We start from the raw sequence: 12,960 nt of genomic DNA, 5'->3' as shown, positions 1-12,960 counted from the left end.
TCGTGTGATTTTTTTCACCTCCACTGATGAGTGGTAATGACAGGACCACTGGACCATACATGGCCTCCAAAAATCTCTGAGGGAAATGGCAAGCTAAGATTACCTTAAAGTTAGTAGAATGGGCTGGCATGTGATAAACAGGGTCTTGGAATGAGCTGGGAGCTGGGGAGGTAAAAGGAGCAATATTATCTTCGTCAGCATTGCGTGATATAGAGAGAGCATGGGGATGTACAACTGGGAAGCATCTGGACCACTTCAGGGCCTGTATTCCTCTTTGTGCTTCCTCTCTGTACTCATGCTTCCTGGCCAGCTGTACCTTGTCCTGGTGGTGTTGATTTATGACACAGCTACACGGCTCACAGCAAAGTCTAAGAGAGGGCTTTGCAGAGGAGCCCCTTGACAGCTCCTCTGCAGACTCCTGTCCCCTGGGACTGTGCTGAAGACTGCTCTTCTTTGAGATGGGTCATATCGTGTCACGACACAGCGACTGCGTGCTGTGTGACAGCACATGTCAATGTGGCAGGTTTCAGTGGGTGATCTGGTAAAGGTGGACTGTTCATAGCCAGAGATACAAGCCAACCCAAACGTGCAGACTGTGAATGCCTGATAAGTCTATAAGAAGCAACACTGCTGCGTCTGAACTGGGGAAGGATATTACTGAACAGGTTTGCTGCATCTACTATGCTGTCAATTCTATTATTGGTCATGCTTTTTTGCTTTTCTTGCTCCTATTTGCCCAACCTCATTTAAAGATGTATTGAAACATCTTTTCTCTTATGACCAGAGGATCTTAAAGAACTACAGTCTGTAGCAGAACAAAAGGAGAAGCCAGTTACACTGATAAAATTGGAATCTCACCAATTTTGCCTGTTGTAGGACATTGCCTTGTGATAACACAAGTATGGGACAAACATGCACCTCTTGCTGAGGCCTCAAAGTTCCCAGTCAAGCAGCGTGCACATGGTAAAACTGGGTGAGAATAGGTCTGGACAAAGGCAGACTGCTGCCCAACTGCCTGCTCCTCCTGTTCTTCATGTGAAGACTTAAAAAAGTAGACAAGTCCCAGACATAGAATTTTTTACAGTTAAAAACAAAAAAACAGCCCCTGACAGGTCTGAAAGTCAACTGTGGCAATAGATCTTTCCATCTCCAGAGTATATTTTTCTGATCCTGTCCCCTCCTTCCTCCTTCTGCTCCTCTGGGAGCAGCACTACAGCCCTGCCTAAAGAGTAGTAGCAAATAGAGAACTGTTTGGGAGTAGCCACAAGAAGCCACAGCTTCTGGATAGTAACCTTTGAAAATACCACAATCTCCTAATTGCTGCTGTTTCTGTTATACTGACATGGTGAATGTTGGTCCATGCATGTAGAGTGAATGAATGATGAATTTCTGATGAGTTTCTCCTGCCATCATCACCCATTTATGATCTGGTCTCTGAAGGTTCCCACTGCAACAGAACATAGATTTTTGTCTTCTAGCCAAGAGCTGGAAAGCCTTCAGCTGAAAAACAAAAATCTATATACTTTGAGTGAGTGGCTGTTTTCCTCTTTTCTTACTCCTATCCAACTCATGTCAGACTTTTCAGCTCTTTGATGTAATCTCACTTCACCTGTGTTTTGTCAGGGACTGGTAAGACTCCTCTTCCTCCTCACACTGCCTATAAGCCTGTACAAATTAGTAACCTGCACCTGTCAAATTGCAAAAAAGAGCAAAGGGGCTTTCCCACCACCCCCAGTCTAGCAGTTTCCCTGCTAGAAGAAAATCTCCAGCAGAGCCAAATCTTCTGGTGTCAGCACCCTTCATACATTAAGAAAGGCAAACTCAGGAGAGGATCTGATCAGTGTGTATTATTTTCTATCCTCTTTCATTGACTATTACTACATGGTTGACTTTAGAGTTGCTTTGACGTCCCTGGGACCAGGGCCAAAACGGAATGAATCAGAAAATACTAGAACCATGCATAATGGGCTCCTTGTCAAGCCACTTTCTACTAAACTCAGCAGAACCTGAGTATGCCAGAGAACTGGGGGCTAAATGGGAAGGAAGCTGCTAGCACAGATGTTTAATGTGTGGTTGCAAATAGCAGCCTCCTCCCTTTTGTGTAACTCGGACCATAAAGAATGCTAGGATGTGTGTCATCTGAGAGCATCTTGCTCTTGAGTGATGCTGGACCTGGGAAATATGGTGATAGAGCGATAGCGTAAGTTGTAATTGCTCCATTTTTATTTGAATAAAACCTATTGATCCAGGGAAAAGCATACCCCAAACCTCAAGAGGAAAGGCAGAGTTGACTTTAAATAATTCAAAGCATTCAACACTTTCTTTTTCTCTTTCAAGTAATGGGACAAAATTCATTGCTGATCTGCCTCCAATAGCTTGAAGAGAATTAAACCATTACTGTCATATATTATTTGTGTATTTGGCACTGTACAAGACAGACCAGGAATGAGTGTAGTCCATTATGTTTCTGGACATAAGTTCTCTCTTTGAATTCAAGTGCTTGAAGTTAAGCGCTGGCTGCGATATCACCTACAGAATAACATCTTGAGAATCCTGAGAAGTAACCTTGTTATGTGCTTACGGCTTAATTTTAAAGGACCTGAGCTTGCATTCATTGGCTGTAGTTGAAAATTGTTGTGATGGTGCCCTGACAATGCAAAAGAGATTTTCTGGAGCAGTTTTTGATCAACAAAGGATTTCTTAATTATCTTTTTATTTAGCAAGCCTTTCTGCAGTAGGTCAGCATATGCTGAGGTTTGTTGGTCAAAGGGTATGGCTGGTTGTTTTCCCCTTCCATCTCTTACACCCTCTCATGAATATGGAGAATGTAGTAGTTCTTGATATTATGAAAGAACATGTCTGCCTTTGATAAAAGACTTGCTGCAGTCTGCAAATCTGATACAATCTAGTGCGGTCCTCTGCAGTACACTAAATGTCAGCAGAAACCTCACAGCAGACAGACTACCCCGCATGTCCTCTTCACAGGGGGCTGTATTTTTTTTGTACGTCCTCAGGCAGGTGCTATTCAGTGCAGCAGCTCGAGTTTCCTCAACTTATCAGGTAAACAAACAATGTGTTTTATGGATATATGATGTTTTTTTTTCCTATGCCCAGAATGTTGATGACTGTACGAAATAACTGTCTACCAGTTTCCAGCATTAAATGTCATTCTACAGAGATCATCTCTAGCCAAAGGCATTGGCATGCAAACAAGTTTCTCTATTACAGAGACACTCTCTGTGTGTCCATTTGAAAGTTTCTTTAGATTTGTAGAAAGATTTGGCAGTTCTGAATGTTCACAAAAATTGAGTAGCTCCATACAGACTTTTCTGACAAAATTAGCCAGATGCGTATGCTTTTCAGCACACTTAACATACATTAACAATGTTATCCTGGGCTTTTGTTTCTACAGCCAAAACACCCCAATCCTGACTGGCGCTACTCTGCATCCCTAAGGGCAGGAATGCAAAGGTAGGTATGGTGTTTCCCCACATGAAGGAGAATTCTGTCCTTGTCCTCTGTGAAAAGGACAAAGCTGTCTGTCTCCTCTGATGCCCTAGACTGATGATATCTGTACACTGAGAGGGAAAGCACTGAGAGGGAGAGTTCTGCTGCTGTCACTTCCAATCTCCAAGTGTTACAGATTCAGTCTGACTGCATCTTATGCTATTATTGTACTACCGTAGATCTGTCCTTTTTTGTGTTTACCTCCTGCTTTTTTATACATTGACTGTCAAGGCATAATTGCTCCAATTATTGAATTATTTAACTGTGATTATACACTTTTTGTTTACTTTAAAGCTCCCTGTAATCATCAATGCTGGTGTTTCAATAGACTGTCTGCAGCACTGATGCGTTTTCCATCTTGTTGTCTCTCATTACCATAAAAGTATGCTGCTCCTGCAGTCAGTTTATTAACCACATGGTGCAATCAAGATGTTAAATACAGTTTAAAGGACATTTTGAAGATATGAGACAGATTTTCAAAGCGGGAAAAGTGAGGCTGTGTCTGAATCTCTTTAGACATCTTGAAAAGTCCTCTGCCTTAACATTACAAGCAGTCTCTGCTATAATTTGCTACTCAGTACACCTGGAAAAAGATAATTATAATAAAGTTGTTTTTGTAGAGCCTAAATAAAATATTTTTGCTCTCCCTTCCTGAGCAGATTAGAAAACTGGTTTTATATTCAGGTGTAATCTTATGTGATTAATAAGACTACCTTACAGGTTTAGACACAATTATAAGGCTGCAGTAGTTCCTAGTGGCACTACAAAGTGCAGGATGGTATGCTTTTCCCAAAATTGTTGGTGCAATGGGACTGTAGTCATCACCTTTTATCCATTATCCACAGGGCTGAAGAATCTTCATAACATTGACATCCAAATCTCAGATTCAGATTGTCCATCCCTGAGACTATTCTTCATGTGGGTGAGGGCACAGTGTACCTCTCCAGCTGACTTTGGGCTGCTGTATAAAAAAGGAACCTAAACCTCAGGGACCAGAAGGAAAGGAAGAAAGAGCAAGCTTGATTCTGTGGCCTGTTGGGCAAACTGTTTGCTTTCATGTTCCTGCTGGGTTTTTTTGTTTGTTTGTTTGTTTGTTTTAAATCCCTGGCTGCTTACTGCAAAATGAATAAACGGTCCAGGGAGCAGGATCCTGAAGCAGGAATTCTCCTGCCTACCTGACCATCTTATTTACTGGTCCTCAGAGTCAGGCGTGCTCTTGTGTGATCCTGTGGATCTACATTCCTTTCTATACAGGGTTCAAGATCTTGCCTGAAGTTACTTGAATAATTAATGAAAAGTCAGAGCTCATTTAAAGGAATTCATCCCACAAGCAGAGGAGCTAATGAAGCCTTTCTGGGAAATTGTACATGTTCCTCTGTTCTCTCAAATCAGCAGCCCCCTGTCCTTACCTGAAATCTCAGGTTCTGAGCCTGTGTGACCTGCACAGCTGATGATTTTCATAAAATGCTGATTTTTCATAAAACTTGTAGAAATTTGGTATCCGTAGGACCCTTGACATCTGCTACATTTGGTTAAAACTGTCCATTAAGTTCAACTGGGAGTGTGGAATGGAGCTGAGAAGCAGATGAGCAGAGACAGGGACACAGTCACAGAATCCTGTTTCTCGAAGGAATTTCACATAAATATGTGCCTAGTTTTGCATTAGAGGTGGCAGATTTTTTTTCTTTTCCTTCCATGTAAGGTGCTGCCTAATACCCAAATTGGTACTTGCAAGGCCAAGTGCTCACGATGTGACACCGTAAAATTTGCTGTGTTTAGTTTCTGCATTTGAGAAAATGTATTTCTCTTTCTGAATTGCTCATGAGAAGCATGCAGTAGCCGAGGAAGGTGGGATCTGTTAAAGTGGCATAATGACAGAACTAACTCCACCAACTTTTTGTCACTTGCTTTAATGGTAATACATCATAATAGCAAAGAAGGTGTGTAACTTCCTTATTAGCAGCTTCCAGTCAATGAAAGCAAAGTGTCCTGCAGGTATGTTTGGTTTATAAATTATGTCACAAGTGTGTTTTAGTAAATAATCGAAGATATTTTTTGCAAGTTAAAACAGCTAGTTCTCCAATGCTCCAGCAGAATTTGTTAGCATCAGGCAGTACTATAGTAGTAGTTGCACAGTGACAAACAGTTATGACCTTTGAACAATGACAAGAAAGGGAACTGTTATAAAGCTCAGGGCAGAGGCGAACTGTATAATCTAACTATGATATATGCTTATTCAGTGCTGTGCATATGGAGGAGGCAGGAGTCATACGTGGAGGACCAGGAGGGCCTGATCAGCAGTGGCCAACAGTCTCCAGTGCTACTCCAGGTAAGGGTGTGAAAATCCAGAATATATGCGAGGAACTAATGTTAACTGAAGTAGGTCTCCTAATGCTTTTGTCTTAGTTTTTCTTCTGGTTTTTTTTGTCTCTGAGTGAAGTTCTTGTAAATTAATCTGTGGAATCTAAATAGAGTGGAATAATAAAGCATAAAATACAGCTTTTTCTTTAGTCAGTCTCAGATGAGCACTGGAGATAAGAGGCCTTGATCCCAGCTTTCACCCTGCCTTTGGAGGTTATTGGTTTGTTTAATGGAATAATGGAAGGTCTTCAGTTCTGATGTGTGTATTCAGATTCAAAATGCTTGGATCTAGAGCTGATTTGGCCTCCATTTCAAAAGAACAGTAAAAGTGGGGTAGGAGCTTATCAGTTCTCCCTTTATGATTTTTACAAACCCAGTAAGTCCCTTTGAATGTCTCGTCTCATTTTCTGTGGTGAAATCAGGCCTATTTTTTTTTGCTAGCTATTTTCATTCACTAGTATGTGATGATGGAAACTAAACTATTATTTGTTTGTCAAAATAAATGACCAAAACCACATTTTAGAATGTAGCTTCATTTACTCAGTCACTGACTGATGCCTTCACAGCAGTCAATATGAATTGACAAAAAGTCCTCATTGAGTTAAGAAAAGAAAAACCAGCTGTATCTTTTGCAGTGCAGGCAATAAAATATTCTCACTTTTTATGCTGGAGCAGGAATAATATAGAGATGTAGTGGAGTAGCCAGCCACTGGTGTGATCAGTGGTTTCAGTCATGCCCAAACTAAGCTGTCAACTTAGTGGATGCCCTGTGTAGGGTTGTGAGCCCTGTATGACAGCTCTGTGAGCATTGTGAGTCCTCCAGAAATTCAAATGAGGAGTGACAGTCATATCACCGAAGCAGGTCAAAGGCTGAGAAGTGGGGTCTCCAGCAGAAAAGATGCAAGAGCTGCTTTATTTAATACTTCTTGGTGCAAAACTTTCCCTTGGCTTAAATGGTAATTTTACCTGGATAAAGGGCTGAGAAGCAACTTCAGGATTTGCAATCACAGTTACAACATAGCCATGAATTAATGGTGCCCAGCAAGACCTGCATTGGTGTTGCAGAAGGGTTGTCTGCAGAAACAGATTTGGAAATTAATATAATATATAATGAGCCCCTAGGCTATAATTACCTGGTTTTCGTGTGCTCTTCCTTCTGTTGCAGGCTTTGCAGGAAGCCACAGCTTATTATGAAGGGTGCGTAACTGTTGACCTTGCATTTGAAAATGTCATCACAAGTACACTCTAACCTTTACAGGAGGTTCCCTCAGGCTTTCAGCTGCACTAATCATCCTTGACTGAGTGCTTAGTGTACTACCTCATGCCAAGTTTGGTATGGATGCAAATATTCACCCAGATGTTTGCTTGCTGTTAATGCAGATTTCTAAAAATGTGAATGTAATTGCAAAGGTAGCATGGTCCTGTCTTCTGAGGAGGTCCGTTGGCATTTGGGTCCCAGAGCCCTGTTCCACTATGTGGACTCCTCCCTGCTATTCTTTGGGGGTTTTATTATTTTAGACTCACCTGGGGAACCCGAACATCTCTTTGTTTGAGGAGCAGCAGTAACCCTTGGCTTTTATTGCTCTTTCCCTCCATGACCATGCAATGAGGCACTTGTGCAATGCATGCATCCCTGTCACACACGCTGCTCCGTATGTTGGTGGCTATGTAGGGTGGAGAAAACTGTAAGGCATAGTGAGAGGAGAAGCTGGCAGGAGGCCCTGTGGAGCTGGGTAGCTGGAGAGTCCAAGTGCCAAGGCTGTTTACTTTGGCCCTTGGACTGAGTGTTGTAGATCACTGTTTCTCTGCGGTTTTTATTTCTAGGCAATGTATTCAAACAGGTTGTAAGAAATACCTTCAGCAACAGGAAATTTTTCTGCCATACAGGAAAATGTGACTAATTAAAATTGCATTAGGGTATATTCATGCTAGTTACAGCTACCTTTAAATCCAATTTTTGTGAACCAGGTTCTTTGTAAATGAATATCTTTTTTCCTGCACAATGAAGACTCATTTGTTTTGTCTTTGTCCACTCCCAAGGGATTAGCGACCCCAACATAACATTAATTAGCCCTTTTTTTAGTGGATTTCCGGTAATATTCTTCTCCACTCTTTGTAAGCAAAAGCTAGAGATATCCCCGGTCCTTAATAGCAAACAGGCAATTCATTGGGAAATCTCAGTTAGGATTAATGATTGTGTTACTTTTCATAGCTTAAGTACCTCATCATGCATCACATTTTCAGCAATTTACTACTACTGTTTTAGAATCCTATCTGCAGTTCCCACAAATATCTCTTTCAATGCTTCTTTCTTTTTCTGGCTTAGGTTCAAGACCTGTAATATTTTTCATCAGGTTAACATACATAACTGATGCTTTTCAGAAGAGATTCAACTCATGGTCAATTGCAGTCAATTGAGTCAAAAAATGCCTTTGCTCCTGACATATCATTTGCATATGAATGAAGTGCACCTGGGTCCAGATAAACTCCTAGATAAGCTATTTGTTATCTCTGTTATCATCAGCATACTGTGGCAGCTGCAGGTCTTGACTTCTGAATACTAGAAACCACTTCCAAGCCTGTTCTGTGCACATTCTCCATGCAGTTGTTTTAGTTAATTGATTAATCCCAATCAGTTTGTCACTAAACCATTCATTTAATTTAACAATCCACAAAAGCCAGGGGTAAGATGCCTCACAGAGACAGATTCAGAGTTAATCAATGAGACCATTCAAATTGATGTCATAGGAACACTTTAAGAAGGATGAAAAGTCAAGTATTAAATCAGTAAATCCTTAATTCCTAATGCATAGCTGTACTCAAACATCACATGATGTTTGAGCAAATATGTGCTGCCCAAGCAAAACCTGGTCCTCATTTGACTGACAACACTCCTATTGACTTTATTGCATATTTCACCCATGCAGGGGACAGTGAACCTCCGTTCATTTTTAAATTGTCTTTGCATTTTCTTATCCACCAGTCCAATAGTTTGTAGGTTTGTAGTCAAGACACTTCCAAGTGAGGTGGGACAAGAAGCCTTAAACTCCCTCTGGGTAGAGGATAATGTTGGGTTTAGCTCTGGGGCATCTCATTTGTCCCCCACGTGCTGTATAGTGAGTCCAGGAAATGCAGACAGATTTCTGGTTTCTGCTTTATGTCCTTTGACAGATTCGGCAATTATATCAGACTTTCTATAGGTGACCACTAATCTGAGTGAACTTTGTTTTTTGGATGCCTAACTCGGAATAAATGGAGCTTGATTTACAGAAATGGTGGGGGCTCATAATAGAAACCAATATGAACAGCAACTTTGCTCTAAACATACAACACTGAACATGTCTGAATAAATCAGACCTATGCATAATTCAGAGCTTAGAATTAGTGGGCATTAGACAAATCTGTGTGTATTTCTCTATGCTCCTGGTTCCAATCTACAAAACAGAACTGGAAATGCAAGTGCTTCACAAAAACAGTCTAAAGATGCTTTCATAGCACATATAAGAATCAGGAAAATTATAAGGTTTTGTGATGAAAAATATCCATGAGAAATTTTAAATCCTGTATGCAATGTAGGCTTTATATACGTGCAGTAAATAAGGCACTGGGCCACACGCCACATATATAGAGGGGGAAAAAAGACCTCAATTCAGACAGCTCTGTAAACACAAGAGGAAAGGACCTGATGAAAAAATCTGCATCTGAAATTTGTAAGCATGTAGGTGAAGACCGTGGGTGAAATACTGGCATCTCTGAAGTCCATGGCAAATAGCCCTCTGACTTCAATGAAGCCAGGATTTCAGTGTCTAGCCTTACAAATATGCACAAGGGACTGAATTAAGGTTGCATAGGCAAATGCCATCCTAACATACACTAATTTTATGCTTCTGATTCTGCAGTGGTAACATTCTTCTAAGGATATCTGTCATTTTTGTTTCCTTTTCCCAGGTAATTAGCTGGGGAAGAGAGGTGGTAGCCTTGTTTTTTAAAGTGTTTTTATTGAAAAAAGCAATTACATTGTGTGAGAATCTACTGACCTCGACATGGGCAGTCCTCCGTGCTTGACATTCATGGTGCATATGTTTATCCCTTGAACTGGCCAAGTAAACAGCAGTAGTAATATTGGCTGCTGTTCCTTAAGGGAAATAAGCAGGAGAGACAGGTTAGCTGTGGGTTTCATAGCTACTTGAAAAGGCACAGGAATATTATAACCAAGAATGGATTTCAACTCTAGGTCTGAAGAGGACTGTATGTGCTATATAAGTATATATGTGTGTATATATTTTTAATATATATATGTTTGTATATATATAAAATCTTTATACAAAGACATATAGCTCCTTTTGTCCCATCACCCCTGCTCTGACTCTTTCAACATTTGTCTTCTGAAATTTGTCTGTCACAGCTTTCCTCTCTTTATTCAGTTTTTCCTGCTGTTCCTTACCTCCCACCTAACTGTGACCTTTTTACACATCCCTAGCTAGGGATATTCCATGCTTGTATACTTTCAGACTGTCCTGAAAGACTATAGAGACTCTTAGATTTTATGGTGGGAACTACAGTTGCTCTGGAATAGATTTATGTTGCTCTCAGAGGATGGTTCCTGCTGCAATCATCTGGAATGCAGAAGTCCATTGATGGGGCATGGGCTGTAGAATAAGTGATGAATACTGAAAATTAAATGAGAAGCAACTATAAATATGGCAAATAAGCAAAGTTATCTGAAAGGCAAGTCAGTCTTCCTAGTAAGTTTTATACTGCTGGTTTGGGGTAGAGTGTTGTGAATGGAATGACTGTGGGAAAGCTGTGAAGAAAAGGGATGCTTGCATGGATTTGAACAAAAATGTCCAGGAGTGCCTTGACAGGAGAAGAAATTATTATAATTATCTAGTGTAAGTCGTGGCATATACAATTCTGTATTTCACAGACTAATTTGTATGTCAGGCAAGTAAATCCTACTTTAATAGGACCATTCTGTCAGAAAGAGACACTTTCTTCCAACAGAACAGTGTGTGAAGGGCCCAGATGAGACAGAGGAGAGATCTGAGCAGAGAAATCTAAGAACATGAGAGAGGACACCAGTAGAAATCTTGGAATAGGAAGGTGAGCACAGAAGACCTGGTAGGGGAAAAAATTGGAAAAGGATGCTAGAAGGTCTACAGGAGGCAGACAGCATTGGGAATGGCACAATGTAGACTCTTAAGTGACTACTGAGCACACGTCACTGGAAAGAAGATTGGCACACCAAGATTGGGTAATAGATTGTGATGAGGGGGACAGAAAGCCACACTGCAGTTAGTTGTTCTTTTCATGGAATAATCATTTGATCTGTCTGTGTCTTCCATTCCTTCTGTGCTGATGTTAAATGGACTCAGTGATTTTGGTTTTTTCAGGTTGACTCTTTACTGTTGCAACAGGCACTGTTCTTGAAATTCAGCAGGCATAACACTCCAGTAAAAGCTCACAGGGGGGCACAGTACTGTCACAAAGCTCTTGGCCTCTGAAGTATTTTTCTAAAAATTCAGTTTAAAGAGAAAGAGCCTAAGACAATAACTCTGAGAGTTATGAGACCTGAGGTACAACATATTTCATATGATACAGCTTTACACTGTGGTTGTAAATGGAGAACAATTTCTTCCTAAATGTCAGTGAGTTTCTATTCACCTTCTTCCTACAGAAAAAGGGTCTAATTATGACTCCTCAAGCAGTCACTGCAAAAAACGTGCAGGGGCTGAAAGTGCTGCTTTGAGACTGGTAAAGGTTAATTTACAAATAACAGCAGAGTACACTGGTCTGGCTTAGCTTTAGCACTTCATTGATTAAAGCTATAAAAGATAATAACTAATTAGCAACCCAGAATACAAAACTGGGATCTTGGTTTGTTGCAGAATGCTGCAGCTGTTTAAAATGGAAGGAGCTAGAAAATGCAGCTGTGCGCTTTTATATCCTCTATATTTATTTTAATTAATAACCAGTTTTCTATAGAATTTCATAATTCCAACTTTCAAAACCAGAATTATCTACATGTCAAAATACCAGCCCTAAGAAACATACCCTAAGTGGTCTAAGAAACACTGTGATAATATGTGTAATATTTTTAAAGGAGAAAATATGGAACAGCCAAGTTATTCATGTTTCTCCTGAAAATTAGTCTTCAAATCTGTGATCTAATAAATCCCCAAAATGAAAGTCATAAGCAGTTTAACTAGTTCCTAAGCCTACATAGTAAAGTATCATAGAGATTTGGTTCACAGCTGCTTGTAATCATGGAGAAAAACATCCCCATAAAGCACACTAAAATCACTATTTAAAGCTGCAGTATGTCTACTAGCTCAGTAGAGTCCAGGGGAAGAACCTATAGATGCAGAGCAATGACACTATACTGAAATAGAAATAATCTGCAAGAACCATGTAAGGCTAAATACCTTTCTTTTATTTCATGTTTTGACCTTGGTCATTGAATTCTCAAGTTAATTCTACCTAGTTGCTGAGACCTTCAACGTGATGCACAGTCCTCAGTTTTGCTCCTACTCCCCGCACACTTTACTCCCAGGATACTCCCTGTATACTTCCTGCTCTTCGGCTTTCCACTTCTGTTTCCTCCATTTTCACCTCTTTCCTGTTACCTATCTTGTTTGCCAAGAATGCACCTCTCTCTTCCCTATTTCTCTTCAAAACTTCTTTATTCCTTTCATCTAATGACTCTGGTCTCTTCTTGCTGATCTGTCCACTATGTCTCCCTTCTGTATTGTTATTCCAGGACTGCTGAAATGTAGATAACTGGCTTGGCCACGCATCACCTTTTCAATATTTCCTACTGAACTGAGAATTTTCTGTGATAAATGCTTCTCATTTCTGACAGCCTGATGGATGCTGGAGAGGACTGATAATTTCAGATGCTGCTTGGGCTGAAGAAAAGCATTTTGAAATCAGAAAGATTTTTCAAAAGAACATGTCAAAAAAATAAATATTTTTATGACAGATGCAGCTTGACATACTGATACTTATTTTTCAAAGGCTGATGACTGTTCTGACCAAGAACTCATTTGCTTCACCACATGCAAACTATAGTTGAACCAGGAGTTTGGGCTT

The 12,960-nt window shown here is 40.3% G+C and overlaps 1 protein-coding gene across 8 annotated transcripts in view; it reads left to right on the top strand.

Annotated features, from left to right (window-relative positions):
* The window catches only part of LOC128134423 (protocadherin alpha-C2-like), a 116,063-nt gene that overhangs the window by 69,240 nt on the left and 33,863 nt on the right, over positions 1-12,960 (top strand). For 5 of the 8 annotated variants that reach the window (XM_052772109.1, XM_052772110.1, XM_052772108.1 and 2 more), the window contains exons 2-3: positions 3,413-3,471; positions 5,748-5,836. The exons of 2 other annotated variants lie outside the window; for them this stretch is intronic. In XM_052772109.1, coding sequence (XP_052628069.1) covers positions 3,413-3,471; positions 5,748-5,836 — 148 coding nt within the window. Of the gene's footprint in view, positions 1-3,412; positions 3,472-5,747; positions 5,837-7,033; positions 7,066-12,960 lie in introns of all 8 variants that reach the window. One more of the 8 variants, XM_052772111.1, reaches the window with a different exon arrangement.

Source organism: Harpia harpyja, chromosome 20, assembly GCF_026419915.1.
Source record: "Harpia harpyja isolate bHarHar1 chromosome 20, bHarHar1 primary haplotype, whole genome shotgun sequence".
In the NCBI taxonomy this organism is placed as follows: Eukaryota; Metazoa; Chordata; class Aves; order Accipitriformes; family Accipitridae; genus Harpia; species Harpia harpyja.
The sequence above is the reverse complement of the archived record's forward strand: the minus strand, read 5'-3'. Positions and strand labels throughout refer to the sequence as shown.